A 14,788-nucleotide genomic window follows, 5' to 3' on the forward strand; every position below is an offset into this window, starting at 1 on the left:
TGGCGAAAATGAATGCTGATTAATCTGTGTAGTGTAGTGGTTGTTTTTTGATGAGCAGCTTCGTTGATTATAGTGGAGTGTTAATATCTAAATATCTTACTACTAAATTAATAACTTTATCTATCTGACTAGTGAGACACCACAGGATCTAACTATCTCACGTCTTCCTCTGATTCACGCCGCAGGTCGTAGTGACCTGCTTACATTTCTTCCTTGTTAGGAATCCAACACTCGCACACATCTGCTCCTAGCCCTCTACCTATTCCCTTGAGTATCCTCCTGCTGCTATCGCCCAGGCCTCTGTGCACACTCTTCTGACCAGAGTAATCCCAAGTGAACAGCAAATCGACCGGGACAGTGCTGACATTCTTTCATATCATTTTGGGATGAGTTGTGCGTGAGGACAGGCTACGAACGTCGGATTCCTGTCTTCTAAATGATTGATTTTTGGCCATCCATCAGACCCCCCCCTTATACTATATTTCATTGTCTCTACAACCGTCATCAGCGGGGGCTCCACTGTTGTCTCACAGCTCCCTTTTCCTAACCACCTGGCTCAGCATCCTGTTGCTCCTGCACACAAGCTGTTGACTCTACAACCAGTGAACTTTTCTTTACCTGTGATTTAAAGCATGCAATGATTCATAAGTGCGCATATATACTTAGTATAGGTAACGCATTCGAACAGTGAAGACAGAAATCACATTATAACTATGAATACATAAAGTTACATTCAATACACATATACTTTTTCCTACCACACATTCTCTCCCCCCCCCCCCCCCTTGAGTGACTGATGTCACTGACACTGGAAAATGCTAAAACCTCCTGCTGGTCTTCTGGTCCATGTGCTTTGTGCACAGCAGAGAACCACTCATGCATAAGGTTACTAGCACCTTGTGGTTGGATGCATGAATTAGTTGTTGTGTTTAAAGGTTTGTCATTCTTAGCTATATTCTAGTAACCAGAATTCAGAGTTTGCCTCTCTTCCGTTGCCCCTATTACCTGTTGAAACAGAGCTTTGTTTGGACATAGCTGCGCAGTTACTATTGTTTCCTGTCCACTGGTCTGACCATACCAATGAAGTCCATGACAATATATCTGAATGGGCTGTGACAGATTATTTATGTACATGTAGCATGTACAGTGACCACCAGCTGCTCTGCAAGACCTGCCACAAAGAACAACTGGGGTATCAGTGAAACAGGTGCAACCTACAAACCAGTGTGAGAACGGAGCACTCCAGAAGCAGGGTCCTAGGAGGCCCCCCCTGTTAACCCACAGTTGCTGCTCCTGTCGCATGCACCTTCACAAGAACATAACGGAGAAGACATAATGCATCACAAGATTACAGCAACTAAAAAGTGAAAGGATAATAACACAAACACATCGTTTTCTTTTGTGCGCTGCTGAGTATTTAAGGACACTGGACGGTCTCAGAATAAATTAAATTGACGATGTATTAATTTACTGCTTGACATCATTGACAACAATGGCACTTTATGGCACATACACAAACAACATTCTTTGAGGGTTTTGGGCTTTTCGTGAGAAAACTAAAAGATATCTCCAGACTTAACCTTTAAGTTGTAAAATCCCTCCTCTGACAAAGGTGCAAGTGCAAGAACTTAATGAGGAACTTCAAGCTGCAAAGGACTTTGCCAAAGCAGCCAGAGGCCGGGAGCACACCCTGAAGGAGGAAGTGGACGGCCTGAACCAGGACCTCCAGAGGAGTCTGAAGAACCAGAGACGCATGCAGGCTGAAAAGGAGGAGAGAGAGCAGGAGATCCAGGAGCTCAAGCAGCAAGTCAAGAGGCTCAGCAGCGCCCTTCAGGTTAGCAGATCTCTAAGGATCGTGGGACAACACACCAATCTACTGATAGATGAGCATTTGATCACTTCGGCTTCGATCCCGAGCTTATATTCTGTTGCTGTTGTTGGGTAAAGGAATGTCCAGTCCCTTACCCGTCAACTACATGCCAAGGCCTGGTGATAAATTAGGTTAATCATTGTTTCAGTGCTCAAGAGATAAATGAAACAACAGCCACATGACAGCCAATATCAGCATCCCATCATGTGGACAAACAGCAAGACATTTAGACAATTCAGTTAAAATAAATTGAGGAATGCATCGAGAATGGAATCTCACATTCTTTTAAGATTTAAGATGAACTCCTCCAGTGGATATCAGAATTTAATTATACTGCTAATCCTGAAGACCAGCACCACAATCATGTATTTTCTTTAAAGTTTTTAAAGTCATGTGGCCTCGTTACAGAAATGTCTTCAGTCTGAGATCCTCTCTTATCTCAGTTTTAGATTACATGTTTCCTAACTGCATTTAGGAAAAAGATCTCATTTTATCTTAGGGTAGGAATCAAGCAATTACAAACGTTGGGAATTACCGAGTTAGGAAACATGAGTTAGGATGTCACAGACGCCGTCCTCAATTCAAAATAACTGCAAAAGATGGCAGCACTGTTGTCAGATGAAGAGGTAAACAACATGAATACTCAAACTGCATGTTGACACTTTATATTTCCAGACTGAGGTTGCAGTTTGTGCTACTGAGACGATATTACTGCGGTCCATCTCGAGCCTACCGGGACATTCCATTTAAAGACGCAGACATGACAGGACGAGTGCCGATCGAGGAATCTAATATACATTTATAGTTAAGATTTTTGAAGTTAATATAAAGTAGGAGGTCCGAGATAAGATGAGATGCAGCCATGAGTTTAGTTTTTCTTCTGTAAGAGGAAGATGGGAGTCCTCCGTTCTTTGAAAATAGGTCAAGCAGTTCTGATATATTTCACTAATCAGGACTCTGTCTCTCATATCTTTAACATGAGGATATTGGTTGTGACCATAAAGGATATGGGAATGGTCAGTCTCCACTGTGTGTTTTAAGAAAAGTGAGGTGTTATGAAAGTCTTTTTTTCTCTCTGTTGATTAGAATCAACCAGAATCAGATGGGAAGGGGTCAGCCGTCGAGAATCTGCAGAAGAAGATCAAGCGTCTCGAGTCTGACTTGGAGAAAAGAGCAGAAATGAAAAATGTTGAGGATGATCATAAAAAGGTTGGAGCATCGATTCTGTTGTCTTAACGTTATCATTCGATTGCGTGTTCACTTGACGTTCGACTTGTTTGTCTGACAGACCAAAGGAGAAATTGTGCGTTGGGAGGAGGGTAAGAAATGGCAGGCCAAGATGGAAAAGGTGAGGAATTCACTGAAGGAGAAGGAACGAGAGAATGAATCCCTGTCGAAACAGCTCAGCACTCTGAAAGACCTCTACGCCAGGTCAGTGTGTGTGTGTGTGTGTGTGTGTGTGTGTGTGTGTGTGTGTGTGTGTTATACCGACGCTTTATCCTCATGCACGTTTAGAGGACAGAAGGACTTCACATTAAAGCTGCAACGTGGAACATTCGGCTCCAAACGACCACACAAGGGACTGAAGCAATAATTATTATAAGGCTGCAATTAATAATCATTTTCATTGAGTGATCCGCTGATTAGTTGTTTGTCTATAAAACGATTATTGTGAAAATAAAAATGACCAAAACTGTTGCAAATGAATTTACTGTTGATGGACTGATGGTCCCAGCTCTAATGATAATGAGAGGGGATGGTAGTCAAGGAGGGAAGGTGGAGGGTTTGGCTATACAGCTATATACAGAATGTTAGTGTCCCACCCAAACATGCAGTTGTTTTCCACTACTTTGTGTCGGTAGCTATAAAGTATACACTGTGTACTAATGTTGATCGTGAGTGTACGTAACGGTTCTGTTCTATGGAAAGCCACAACCACTTTCTGTTTACATACTGTGCTTTACTGTGCACGCAGACTGGAACAAGAGAAGAGTTTACTGCAGAAGAAGCTGAAGGGTCGAGGTGTGACTGCCGATCAGGTGGTGGGAGTGCGATCCACCGAAATGGAGAAGGAGACGGAAGAGTTGAGGAAGAAGAACTCTGACCTGGAAACACAGATCCTCACCATAAAGTATGTCGCTGTCTTTAAGAGAATCCAAAACAACACACTAGAATCAGGGCTTAAAACAGGATCCATAACGAGTTGTAAAGTTAGGATTGTTAATATGTTTCTTATTAAAAGAACACATAAAAGTACGGCTTTTTTTAAAGTGTTGCGTTTAGCTGATTACAACCCGGTCGATCGAGTCTTAACAACTGGTGTGTCTTAAGTGCTCTGTAATTATTTGCTCTGTTTTATCTTGTCTTATCACCATTATTGGATAAACATGATCATCATTTTATGGACTGAGGAATTGCAGAATTATATTCATAAATTACTGAAGTATTTTGTCTGGAAGAGATCAGTTTATGCTGTCATCTCGAGATCACAAGACGATCAACCCCGTTATCACGAGAACACAGAAAGTCGTTTGATGCTTATGTTTATCAGAGATCAGGACTGCCGTGCCAACACGCATAGATGGTGTTGTGACAACTGCAACAACTGATTCAAATGTCAGATTGAGGATTATCTTCTTCAGTTTCACACGATGCCTTGATTTACTGTTCAGGAGAATCCTCCCAGACAGCCGTAATGTTGAAGGATGAAATGTGATGAAGTGACACTCATTGTTGAGTTCTCTCTCATGAATAATTATGCTGTTCTCTCGAGAAATTGGCCTTTTGTTTTTTGAACATAAATCTACCCGCGATCTTGAGACACCAACATACTGTTCTCGTGTTCCCGAGATCATGGCATCAGTAAAATAAAAACATCTGCATGTAGTCAACAACTGACAAATCAAATAAAGAAATTGAATAATATCTTAACAAACATTATTGTCAGTTTTCAAATTGAACTGGATGAATTATAAAAAATACATAATCTAATAATACATCAATGTTCTTAATCCTCCTGCTATTTCCTTCTGTCGTCTGTTGAACTCATCCAAAGTTATTAAAACACTGAACTTGCAGACAGCACCAGGCTTTACCTCGTGATGACGCCATGGAGACTGTGACCCTGAGGAACCGCTACCTGGAAGAGAGACTCCGCTGCGTAGAGAGCCAGATGTCCAAAGAGCCACCATCACGACCCTCTGTACGTACCCATCAACTCCCAAACATCAGGACTGTTATGAGTATCCTGATAATTCACATAGTAATATAAATACATGCTGACACGTGTAACGCTGAAACCATTAGTTTACTTTTCTGTCATTTGATTTCTGCTTCTCAAATGACAGAATCTGTTTTATGTCGTTATATTTAATATTCTAGGCATTCGTTGAATGCACCAACTTTGGCTCTTGGAGCTTGTGATGGGCATTTTTCTTGTCTTTGTTTCGTAGACTAAACAATGAATCGATTTAATAATTGAAAGATGAACTTGGGTTCATTGATAAGGAAAACTGTCATTATTTTCAGCCCTATGCATTACAATAACTCACACGTCACCTCTTTGTATGATGCGTCGCTGTTCTATTGCCAGAGATTCTGGTACCTCTCCATTCATCACTCTTTACTTTCTTTCTTTATGGTTCTCCTTCACTGGATTTAATCTGGTTGATTGCCTGTGAAGGCAAACAGCTTCTCCTCTTGGCCTTCACAAGGGATTTATTCTGTCACTTTTGATGTTCGGGATGGCTCATGCAAAGGGAATGCAGCACCCCCTCCTGCTGAAGCTGGTGAAGACTCTGCTGACCGACAGGTAGCTAGAGAAACCCAAACCAGCTTTGGTGGAGCAGACGATGTTTGCACTGAACAAGAACGATTGAGTCCTGATGTTGCAGGAAACACAGCAGCAGACCCGACCGGAGAAGAGGATGTGGACACCAATTATGTTCAAGAAGATGAAGCGGATATTTTAGAAATTACACAAGACGTCTCATTTGGTTCTGAAGTGGACGTGGTCGAACAAGAGGAAGAAACACCGACCACGAAAGGAAGTGAGTCCGAACCTGAGGATCCTTCAGGAAGACCAGGATCAGTTATGTCATCCTCTGAGCCAGCCACGACAGCAACCGCCGCTGAAACCGCGTATAAAGAGGGTGTTGGTGAACGAGATGACCCCGTAGGATCCGGAGAAGAAAAGCCACAAGAGGCTGAGGAACAGGCTGAGCTGAATGATGAAGTGGTTGAGACTACAAAGGGGGTAACAGAGGAAGGTAATCCTGAGCCGTCCCGCTCAGCAGAACCAGATGTGGACTCCGGCTCCATACTGAGCAAGCTCCCACAGAGGTTTATCAGTAAAGAGCACGATGCTCACGTACAGAAACGAGAGAGCAGATCTCTTAGAAACCTGAAGGTACTCGAGGCTTCTGTAGTCACCCAGCTGAAGTGGTAGTGTTGTGGTAGCATTGCGGTAAATGTGGCAGAGCAAAGCTTCATTTAAAGTGAATAGTAAGTAGCTTGTTATGGACTAAAGATGTCCGTCAGCTGTTCTTTTACACTCCCTTAGAGCTTTTGTGTTTGGAGATTCCCTCTTTTCCTCCGCAGCAGTGTTACACCCATCGTGGTGCTTCATAAGTTCGCCAGGCTGATAAAATGTCTTTTACTTCCTGTAGACTTCAGGCCGAGGCACCGGCACTCCCTCACAGAGGGATCAGGACTTCCAAAAGGAAAACCTCAAACTGGCCTCTGAGAACCTGGAGCTGCGCTTTCAGCTGGAGCAGACCAACAAAGACCTGCCAAGACTCAAGGTAGCTTAACCTCCATCGAGACGCAGTCATGCCGAGAGTCAGATGAGACGATCGATATCGCTCTCGTGTCTGGAGAGTAAATATTAAGGTGGAGCTTAGCTTAGCTTAGCTTAGGATCAAGTGGTTTCCCCATAGCCAGGCTACCTGTTAGCCACTGTTCTTTGTCTTAGCGTTCAGCTGGAGGCTGAAGCTCCATATTTAGATATAAGAGTGATATTAATCCACTCATCTGACTCTCACCAAGAAAGTGAAAAGGTAAATCTCCCAAATTATCTCTTTCTTTAAAAACCCTTCAATGACAGCTGTGGGCATTTGTCCAAATGAGATTCAGTATCTTCTTATATTTGAGGAAATTTAAAACATAATGATAATCAAATGTTGCTGTTGGGAGTGACTTCATTCATAAAACTTCTTTGTCTACATTTATTTCAGTATCATAACTTTACAAACTTTAAAACAACTTAGTAACCCAGAGGTTACCCTTAAAGGTACAGCACAATATTATTGAGATTAGAGAAAGTGTTTTGGGGCGAAGAGTGTTTTATATGATTTTATTTTATTTTTTCCCAGAATCAAGTTGCAGACCTGAAGGAGCTGTGCAGCGCGCTGAAAAAGGAAAAAGCAGAGGGGGAGAAAAAGCTGTCTTATATATGTGGAGTAAGTTATCTAAAGTCACCTGTTCTTTCTATACTAATGAGTATTCTCCCAGAAATAAGAAATAAAACTAGACTTCTCTATATGTCAGATGAAAGAACTCCAGAAGAAAGAAATAAGAATGAACACAGAATTGGATATCATCAGATCTGCTCAGGGTGGAATGGTATTCACCAACCTCCTCCTGTCTCAACTGTAGATCAGAGAAGTGATTTGTAATGTGTTCCTCATCAGGCCGGTCTCAGTGGTAAAACAGTACCTGAACTGGAGAAGACCATCGGGTTGATGAAGAAGGTGGTGGAGAGGGTGCAGAGGGAAAATGAGACACTCAAGAAATCTGGCGCGCCTGCAAATCAAGAAAGGTTCTCAGCCCTGGAGCAAGAAAATGAGAAACTAAAGGTTGGTGACCTCATCGTGTCTGACGTCTCGTATACATTCTGTTAACTTATCTATTCTGTTTCCACAGCTGACCATAAATATTGTTTTGTTTCTAGGGTGACTGTGAGAAACTGAAGAGTCAAAGTGAAGCTGAGCTGACTTCTAAACTTGAGTCTAAAACCAAAGGACTGCAGAGAATAGTCCTAGAGAATGAACGTCTACGCAAGGAGATCAAAAGGGTGACGACTCGTGTTCAGCTAGTTCTGATGAAAAACAGTCATATTGAAAAGTATTTAGTCACTAGATTGAGAAAATACATAAACAATTTTGATTCGGTATCTTGGCAACTATGTCGGTCACAAAGTGATGGAAATTTGTCTTTGATGAGACTCAAAAGGTAAAAATAAAACATACTTTTTTAAACTTAGTTGTGCAAGACATAGTCAAATGATGCAAAGTGTGCAGTGTCTTTCATAGCCTGTTTGTAATGCTGAAGATGTGTGTCCTGGAGGTACTTTATATGGACAAGTCTAAAGTTTAAAGGATTTCTCACGTGTAATATAACCCTCTGAACACTTGTTTTCATCTCTGTTATCCGTACTGGACGTGCTGGTTTCATTTTAGGAAATGGAAGCTGCACAGAGGCTGAGAGAGACCAAGGCAAGTCTGGAAGTGACAAACGAGAAGCTTGAGGCCGATCTGGAAGAAACCAAGCAAAGACTGCAGGCAGCTCTCTCCAAACCCATCACAGAAGGAGTGAGCAGTAAGACCTGGAAGGCTTCTGTGGTAACAAGGTCAGCAAACTGTTGTTTTTTTATCCATTATTAGTGTAGTGGGTGTTCAGAACAAACTGAGGAGCTTTGAAGTTTCAATGAAGTGTTTGGACAGTTGGAGAATGAAGAACTATTCAGTCTCCAGAGTGTAAGCCAGTGGTTGTTTGACTTCCATCCACAGAATGTTTGAGAACAAGATGAAGGAGCTGGAGAAAGAGCTCTCCCAGAAGACCTCCAGTCTGTCTGAACTCAAACAGCAGCTGAAGGAGATGAGAGAGTGCGAGGAGAGAGCTCAGAGAAGCATCCGGACACTTGAAGATCAGGTACAGGCTAACTCACTGTCACCAGTCAGGTCATGTACTTTAATGAGGCTAACTCACTGTCACCAGTCAGGTGCATGTACTTTAATGAGGCTAACTCACTGTCACCAGTCAGGTGCATGTACTTTAATGAGGCTAAGTTCAATGAAGCAGATGTCCTGACGTTCAGTCCTAATAACACAAGCGCAGAAGCTCCCTGGATCCCTTCCCACAATGCAACCCTGCCTGGTTGCCTACTTCTTTCAAACCCCAAATCTCCAGTTCATAACACATGCGTTCTGTTAAAGTCCAAGCTGAGGCAACCTTGTACACATGATGGAGGCTAATTTTCTGTCTTCTCTGGCTGATTGAGTGGTCTTGACAGTTAAATGGGTGGAGTTCTCCTTTTAAAGAAAACAGCCTCCTTAAAGTCTAAATGTACAGCTTGTGTTTGTGGCAGAAGAAGTAAGTAAAATGTTTAGAAAAGGGCTGTATGAATGGTTTATAAAAATGTTTCTCATTTCTTAGGTTGACATGTTGAAGAGTTTTCCTACCACTGCAAAGGGAGGAGGACTCACCAAGGAGTTCCAGGCAATGAGGTCTGTTAAATGTGTTATAAAAGTTATACAGAAGTCAACTTTACTGTGGAAATAGTTTATTGTGGGAATGCAGTGTACACATTTAGATGGTGGATAACGATAATCCCCATCCTGTGACTGTCTTAGATTGAGGAACACTGAGCTGGAGAAGGAGAACACAGAACTGAACCAAAGGCTGGGCGAGTACAGCCAGCGATACGGTGAAACGTCTTCTACACCAGGTGACCACGAACACACTATTGCAAATGTTGCTTCTGATTGTAATCCAACGCTGAAGAGGTGAAGTTTATAGATGAGCTGCATGTTTTCTATTCTTAGACCACGCAAAGCTCAAACGCATCCTGCATGCAGCCGAAACAGAGAAAACCAAACTTCAGACTGAGGTTAAAAAGCTGAAGAAAGAACTGGAGAACTTCGACCCGACGTTTTTTGAAGAGATCGAAGACTTAAAATACAACTACAATTTAGAGGTGAAGAAGAACATTCTGCTGGAGGAACAGCTGAAGAAGGTTTGCGATCAGTTCGGTGTAAAAGCTGAAATTCCCAATGTGTCCGTCAGTTAACTCAGGGTTACTGTGCCTTTAAATGACGTCAGGACTGTTAAAACTACACCAGTTGTCAGCTTGGTCAGTTCTTTTCTACACATTTCTGCAAGTTGTCTCGTACTGTGTTCACAAAGCAAACTTGACGTCCCGCAGTCGACTGAAACGGTGTCCGTTTAGTACGGAGAAGAATGAGAACAAGTCCTTGCTGTTGTTGTATTCGCCAACGCGAACGACCACCGCCCGCTCAGCGAGGGAGGTTTCCCCGTCTGGCCACCTCAGCCCCAGGTGATGACGATGAACCTGGAGACAACGGCCAAAATAAAGATTCCAGAAGTCCTCTGGATCAACTCTCCGAGTCTCTTACCTTAATGAGTGTGCCGTCGTTGCAGTGCCAGACGATGCCCTCGACTCGGCCCTCTGGACTCTCCTGGAACCAGGAGCACAGCTGCTGGAAGTCTACAGGTGGAGGGTTTCTGATTGGAACACTGCCGTGTGACACCAGACAGTGGACGGGCTGCTGCTTACTGCCCAGTCCTGTGGGGACAACATGGCTTCTTATTCTGGGGAACTGAACAGCCATGTGTGTCCTTTTATGGTGTCTGTTTGTTTATTGTGCTTTTTGGGGGAAATTTCTGTGACATTTTATGGCAAACTTCAGTATGACTTTTTGTGATGACATTTTCATGGCATACGAAGTTTTTGTGAAGATTGTAACCGATTACATTCAGTGATATAAAGGTGACTGGGTCCGCCCACTTACTGTCAGAAAAAACCTCTGGAGCGTGAAGGTGAAAGCAGAAGAGCAGTGAAAGCTCTTGCAAAAGGAGCACCCATGCATTACCATAAGGGTTTCCGTTGACGTTGGTTCCAATGAGCTCCAGGGTTTGTTCCAGGAGGACGGCCAACTGGACCGCTGCAACTTCTAGCACGTCTTCATCTTCTGCACAGGGCCTGAGAACAAGAGCCGCCCGCACGTCACAATCCACCACGGAGGCATGCCAGCAGTACTGTTTGTTGTCCTTCTCCACCGGAACCCAGCCTGGACAGAAAGAGCAGGCAGCATCATCCACGACGACAGAAACAAACATTTCCACTCGGACCTGAATGTTCTGTTAGTTGTTCGTTTGGGTAGGTTTTCGGTTTTTGATTTTGGTATTCGGATATTCAATTAATATAATTTTTTAACCCCTCGAGATTACAAACATGCTCCAAACCTTTTGGAACATGCTTCTTATTCAATAACAAATAAAAGAACACGCAAAAATACTGTAGAATAACAAAATCCGTAAAAATGAATGCCCTTAATTAAACCGGAAGACACGTGTTTCAGCGCGATGCCGTCCATCTCAGACGAGGCTGGTTCATGTCAGGGACGCAAGCCAAGCCAGACCCCTACCCGATTGAGTCGGAACGTAACCCAAACTGAAAATGAAACACGGTCGTTGGTTCTCTTTACTGGTGTTAATGTTTGGGAATTTAAAGTACTGCTACATTAAAATCTCCTGCTACTGTGTTCTGCAGTGACACACTTGCAGTAAAACTGATTTCATAATTTCAAAGGCTATCTTTATTTAAATTGAGGTGTGATGGTTTAACTTCAGGACCTGGAATGTGTCCATGTTCATCGGGCACTGGGAGGTCGTTGTGATGTTTGACTCTGTGCGCTGGGATCCACGTCTCTGGCACCGTCTTAAAATCCTCCTCGACGTTCCACGTGAAACCTGAAAAAAACAACAAAAATAAACAAGTTTAACCTCCCTGAAGAAATAAAGCAACCGTCTGACATGTAATGTCCACACTAAGAGATTAAAACATGTATTACACTGTCCCGTTTATTCTGTATGGTTATGATACAGTTTGTAATGGTTGCATTGTCACAATGTAAACTCTTAGTTTGTGGACCAAGATGAGAGTCCGGAAGTATGAGCACATAACACCCATTCTGCACTCACTACACTGGCTCCCTGTCTCATTCCGGATTGACTACAAAGTCCTACTACTCGCACACAAATGCATAAATGGACACGCACCTCCCTACCTACAAGAACTCATCACTCCCCAAACCTCCACCCGCACCCTCAGATCTTCAAACAGCTCGCTCCTCCGGGTCCCCAACACCAAGCTCCGCACCATGGGTGACCGGGCCTTTGGCTCGGCAGCTCCATGCCTATGGAACAGTCTCCCTGACCACTAAGGGCAACACAGACACTGGTCTCTTTTAAGACTGGCCTAAAAAACTTTCTATTCAGGAAGGCGTTTCTGACCTTGTGCTAAATCACTGTCAGTTATTTATTTTGTGTTTCTGTTCATTCAGTTTTTTTTATGCTTACTAGTTATTTTATTATAGTTTGTTTTAACTATGTTTTAACTATGTACTGGCTCTGTGGCACTCTGAGATTTTTTTAAATGAAAAGTGTGTTACAAATAGAAGGCATTATTATTATTATCATTAGGAGGAGAGAAGCTGCTGCAGCGCTTCAGCTAATGAGGATCCAATAAACTAGAGTGAACGTGTAGTTCTGGAACTGAAGCTCGGATACCTTTACCGCTGTGGGGAGAACGCTGATGCTTTCTGAACCTCTTCTCGGCCTGTTTGTTGGCTTTCCTGTCCAGTCGAGCCCAGAGGTGAGCTCGTCCTGCAGGACAAAGAGGAAACATCGTTACCTTTGAGTCATGACCACTGAGAGAAAATTAACAAAATGATCAATGAAGTTACCTTCATCGTTCCTCCTTTTCATAGAAATAGGATATTAATATGATGCTTTTTATGATCAACGTGTATAGAATTTACAACATACTGAATATAAATAAAAATATTAAGTAATGTCATGTTTAAAATGTCTTTAATTGTATTTGTACAGGAGAAAACATTCTGCATATTGCAGGTACAGCCCCTCCAGTGCCTTGCCCAAGAGAGCGTGACTGGTGGTTATGGTCCTGAGAGATGCTCACCTTTATAAAGCGTAACATAACAACATGTGCCGTCGAGCTTCTCCGTGGCGAGGGCACAATCAACGTCGGCTTCCAGAGCAACAGGGTTCACGTTTTCTGTGGCAACAACCTGGAACTGCTGAAGAGACAAACAGACGTTTCAACATAAGTGGAAAAACATAATTCATAGATTAAACCATTTATTGTAGATGTAGAACCAGGTTTCATGCTCGGTGTTAGAGAGTATGTATAATTGATGCATTGGTCTATTTAAGCTGATGCAGAGCTTTCCACTCATTCAAGTCCAGCCGGCTACTTTACAATATTAACTATTTATTTATAATGAAATAGTTTTTATAAAGGAATTATTAACATTAGCCTCCACCTCAAAACAAAGCAGGCATGATAAGAGAGAGAAGTACCTTTCTGTCTGTATCAGTCTCACCACCACATTATTCTGGGGATCAAAAGCTACCCAGCAGTATGATAATTAAACTTAGCTCCACCTGCAACAGTAAAGCAATGAACGCATGAATACATCGATAACTATAATATAACATAATATGCATTACTCCGATATGGGCCAGTCTGCATACTGAGTGCTTTTAATCTCTCACTTGCGTCGGTCAGTTTTTAAGATTTTCGGCTTTTCTGCTTCTAAACACATCTTCTATAGACTAGTGGAGAGAAAACATAAAGAAGTACACATTCAGGTGTTTACTTCACTACTTTCACTATTTACATCGGTGGATGTTGTCTTAAGTCACCAATAACTAGCAGTAGATAACGCCTCATTTGCATAATTAAACAAAACCTCTCATCCAAAGTAAGTAATCAACTGAGGAAGTTTAATGTTCATATCTACAAGTTATTTTTTTACCCTATTCAACTGTAGTGTCTTCACCCTGATCCAGAAATCTCCACCTCAGTAGCTCTTAGATACACCAAACTGTACAGCTTCATTCCTCTCTTTATTCTGAAGGTTTCTACTGAGGAGTTTGTTCATACATCATTCAGAACCTGATTTATGCAACATTTTATCACTAAAAACATGGAGGAAATGTTTTGTTTTGTTATGGCTGTGGGCATAACGTTCTGATTTATTAGAGTGATTCAAAGAGATATCTGTACAAACCTCAGACTCTAAAATGTCAAAGATGAATGAAGAATGTTGAACCTTTCTTTATCCAACATTCAGGTTTCTGTTCAGTAAAAGATCTGAGCTCTGACACCTGAGGTACTGGCAAGGGAGGATGTGATGAATGGCAACACAAGCTTCAATACTTCCGAGAGGGGAACATGTTAAAACCATTAGCAATGTCCCCAGCGCCGTGTCTGCTATGACAACAATGGACGTGTTGTTTGTTTACATCCTCTGTGTTCATGTCCACCCTGAGGTGTAGCTTCATGCTAGCATCAGGTGTTCATAAATCACTCACCTGACAGTCCCGTTTCCTCGACTGTTCCTCCTTCACCTCCGTCAGAAAGACACACGGTATCTTCTGCTGAACGGAGCCCAGACGTCGCATTGTTGTGTGTTGTATTAAACCCTCTGCCGGTAACGTTTACTGCAGAGCGCGCACTGCCCCACGGTGTGCTGTTAGCATCGGAGCAGCAGCACGGATGTGGATTTCTGGTCACGTGACACACTTCTTCTTCTTTTTTTGTAGATTCGCAAACAATCAAATGGCTCATCAGCGCCACTGTGCGGTGTGGTGGTGGGATCTCTCTGATTACACCTCTGATACAGTATTTTAGCGGAATGCTTAAATTAAGCTTGTAATTTAATGCTCAAACTAACATGTTTCTGTTTTTGTTGTTTTATTTTGTTTGTTTTGATTTTTTTTCATGACAGTATGATTGTATTACTTTTCAATACCTGAATTCAACCAGGTTTATACACTATAGCCGGTCAGTACCGAAAATCAAACAAGCTA

General features: G+C 42.4%; 2 protein-coding genes across 8 annotated transcripts in view; one reads left to right on the top strand and one right to left on the bottom strand.

The window, feature by feature from the left end:
- Positions 1–12,252, top strand: part of cep290 (centrosomal protein 290) — a 44,808-nt gene extending 32,556 nt beyond the window's left edge. For 3 of the 6 annotated variants that reach the window (XM_031869881.1, XM_031869898.1, XM_031869889.1), the window contains exons 39-49: positions 1,613–1,834; positions 2,957–3,079; positions 3,159–3,301; positions 3,846–4,001; positions 4,949–5,072; positions 6,538–6,672; positions 7,243–7,329; positions 7,561–7,725; positions 7,821–7,943; positions 8,329–8,498; positions 8,659–9,365. In XM_031869881.1, the coding sequence (XP_031725741.1) occupies positions 1,613–1,834; positions 2,957–3,079; positions 3,159–3,301; positions 3,846–4,001; positions 4,949–5,072; positions 6,538–6,672; positions 7,243–7,329; positions 7,561–7,725; positions 7,821–7,943; positions 8,329–8,498; positions 8,659–8,959 (1,749 nt within the window). In that variant the 3' untranslated portion in view covers positions 8,960–9,365. Of the gene's footprint in view, positions 1–1,612; positions 1,835–2,956; positions 3,080–3,158; positions 3,302–3,845; positions 4,002–4,948; positions 5,073–6,537; positions 6,673–7,242; positions 7,330–7,560; positions 7,726–7,820; positions 7,944–8,328; positions 8,499–8,658; positions 9,597–9,693 lie in introns of those variants that run through there. The other 3 variants (XM_031869923.1, XM_031869907.1, XM_031869914.1) reach the window with 3 other exon arrangements.
- rlig1 (RNA 5'-phosphate and 3'-OH ligase 1) lies at positions 9,415–14,488 on the bottom strand. 2 transcript variants are annotated; one of them, XM_031869974.1, is made up of 7 exons: positions 14,291–14,488; positions 12,873–12,987; positions 12,461–12,556; positions 11,525–11,641; positions 10,762–10,959; positions 10,285–10,454; positions 9,415–10,220 (listed from the first exon to the last, which is right to left on the bottom strand). In XM_031869974.1, the coding sequence occupies exons 1-7, from the start codon at positions 14,378–14,380 to the stop codon at positions 10,047–10,049; spliced, it is 960 nt and encodes a 319-aa protein (XP_031725834.1). In that variant the 5' UTR covers positions 14,381–14,488; the 3' UTR covers positions 9,415–10,046. The 2 variants fall into 2 exon arrangements, with proteins under 2 accessions (XP_031725834.1, XP_031725827.1); XM_031869967.1 differs by having other exon boundaries at positions 12,873–12,990.
- Between the last annotated feature and the right edge of the window lie 300 nt (positions 14,489–14,788).

Source organism: Anarrhichthys ocellatus, unplaced genomic scaffold (assembly GCF_004355925.1).
Source record: "Anarrhichthys ocellatus isolate YVR2014 unplaced genomic scaffold, GSC_Weel_1.0 scaffold2, whole genome shotgun sequence".
Lineage (NCBI taxonomy): Eukaryota > Metazoa > Chordata > Actinopteri > Perciformes > Anarhichadidae > Anarrhichthys > Anarrhichthys ocellatus.

What these genes read in the sequence shown, in the direction of transcription:
- rlig1 (XM_031869967.1), bottom strand. Translation starts at nt 14,380, where the DNA reads ATGCGACGTCTGGGCTCCGTTCAGCAGAAGATACCGTGTGTCTTTCTG. An exon ending in TGAACATGGACACATTCCAG is followed by an intron (nt 10,960 to 11,524) that starts GTCCTGAAGTTA and finishes CTTTCTGTCCAG; the next exon opens with GCTGGGTTCCGGTGGAGAAG. An exon ending in ACGACGGCACACTCATTAAG is followed by an intron (nt 10,221 to 10,284) that starts GTAAGAGACTCG and finishes CGTTGTCTCCAG; the next exon opens with GTTCATCGTCATCACCTGGG.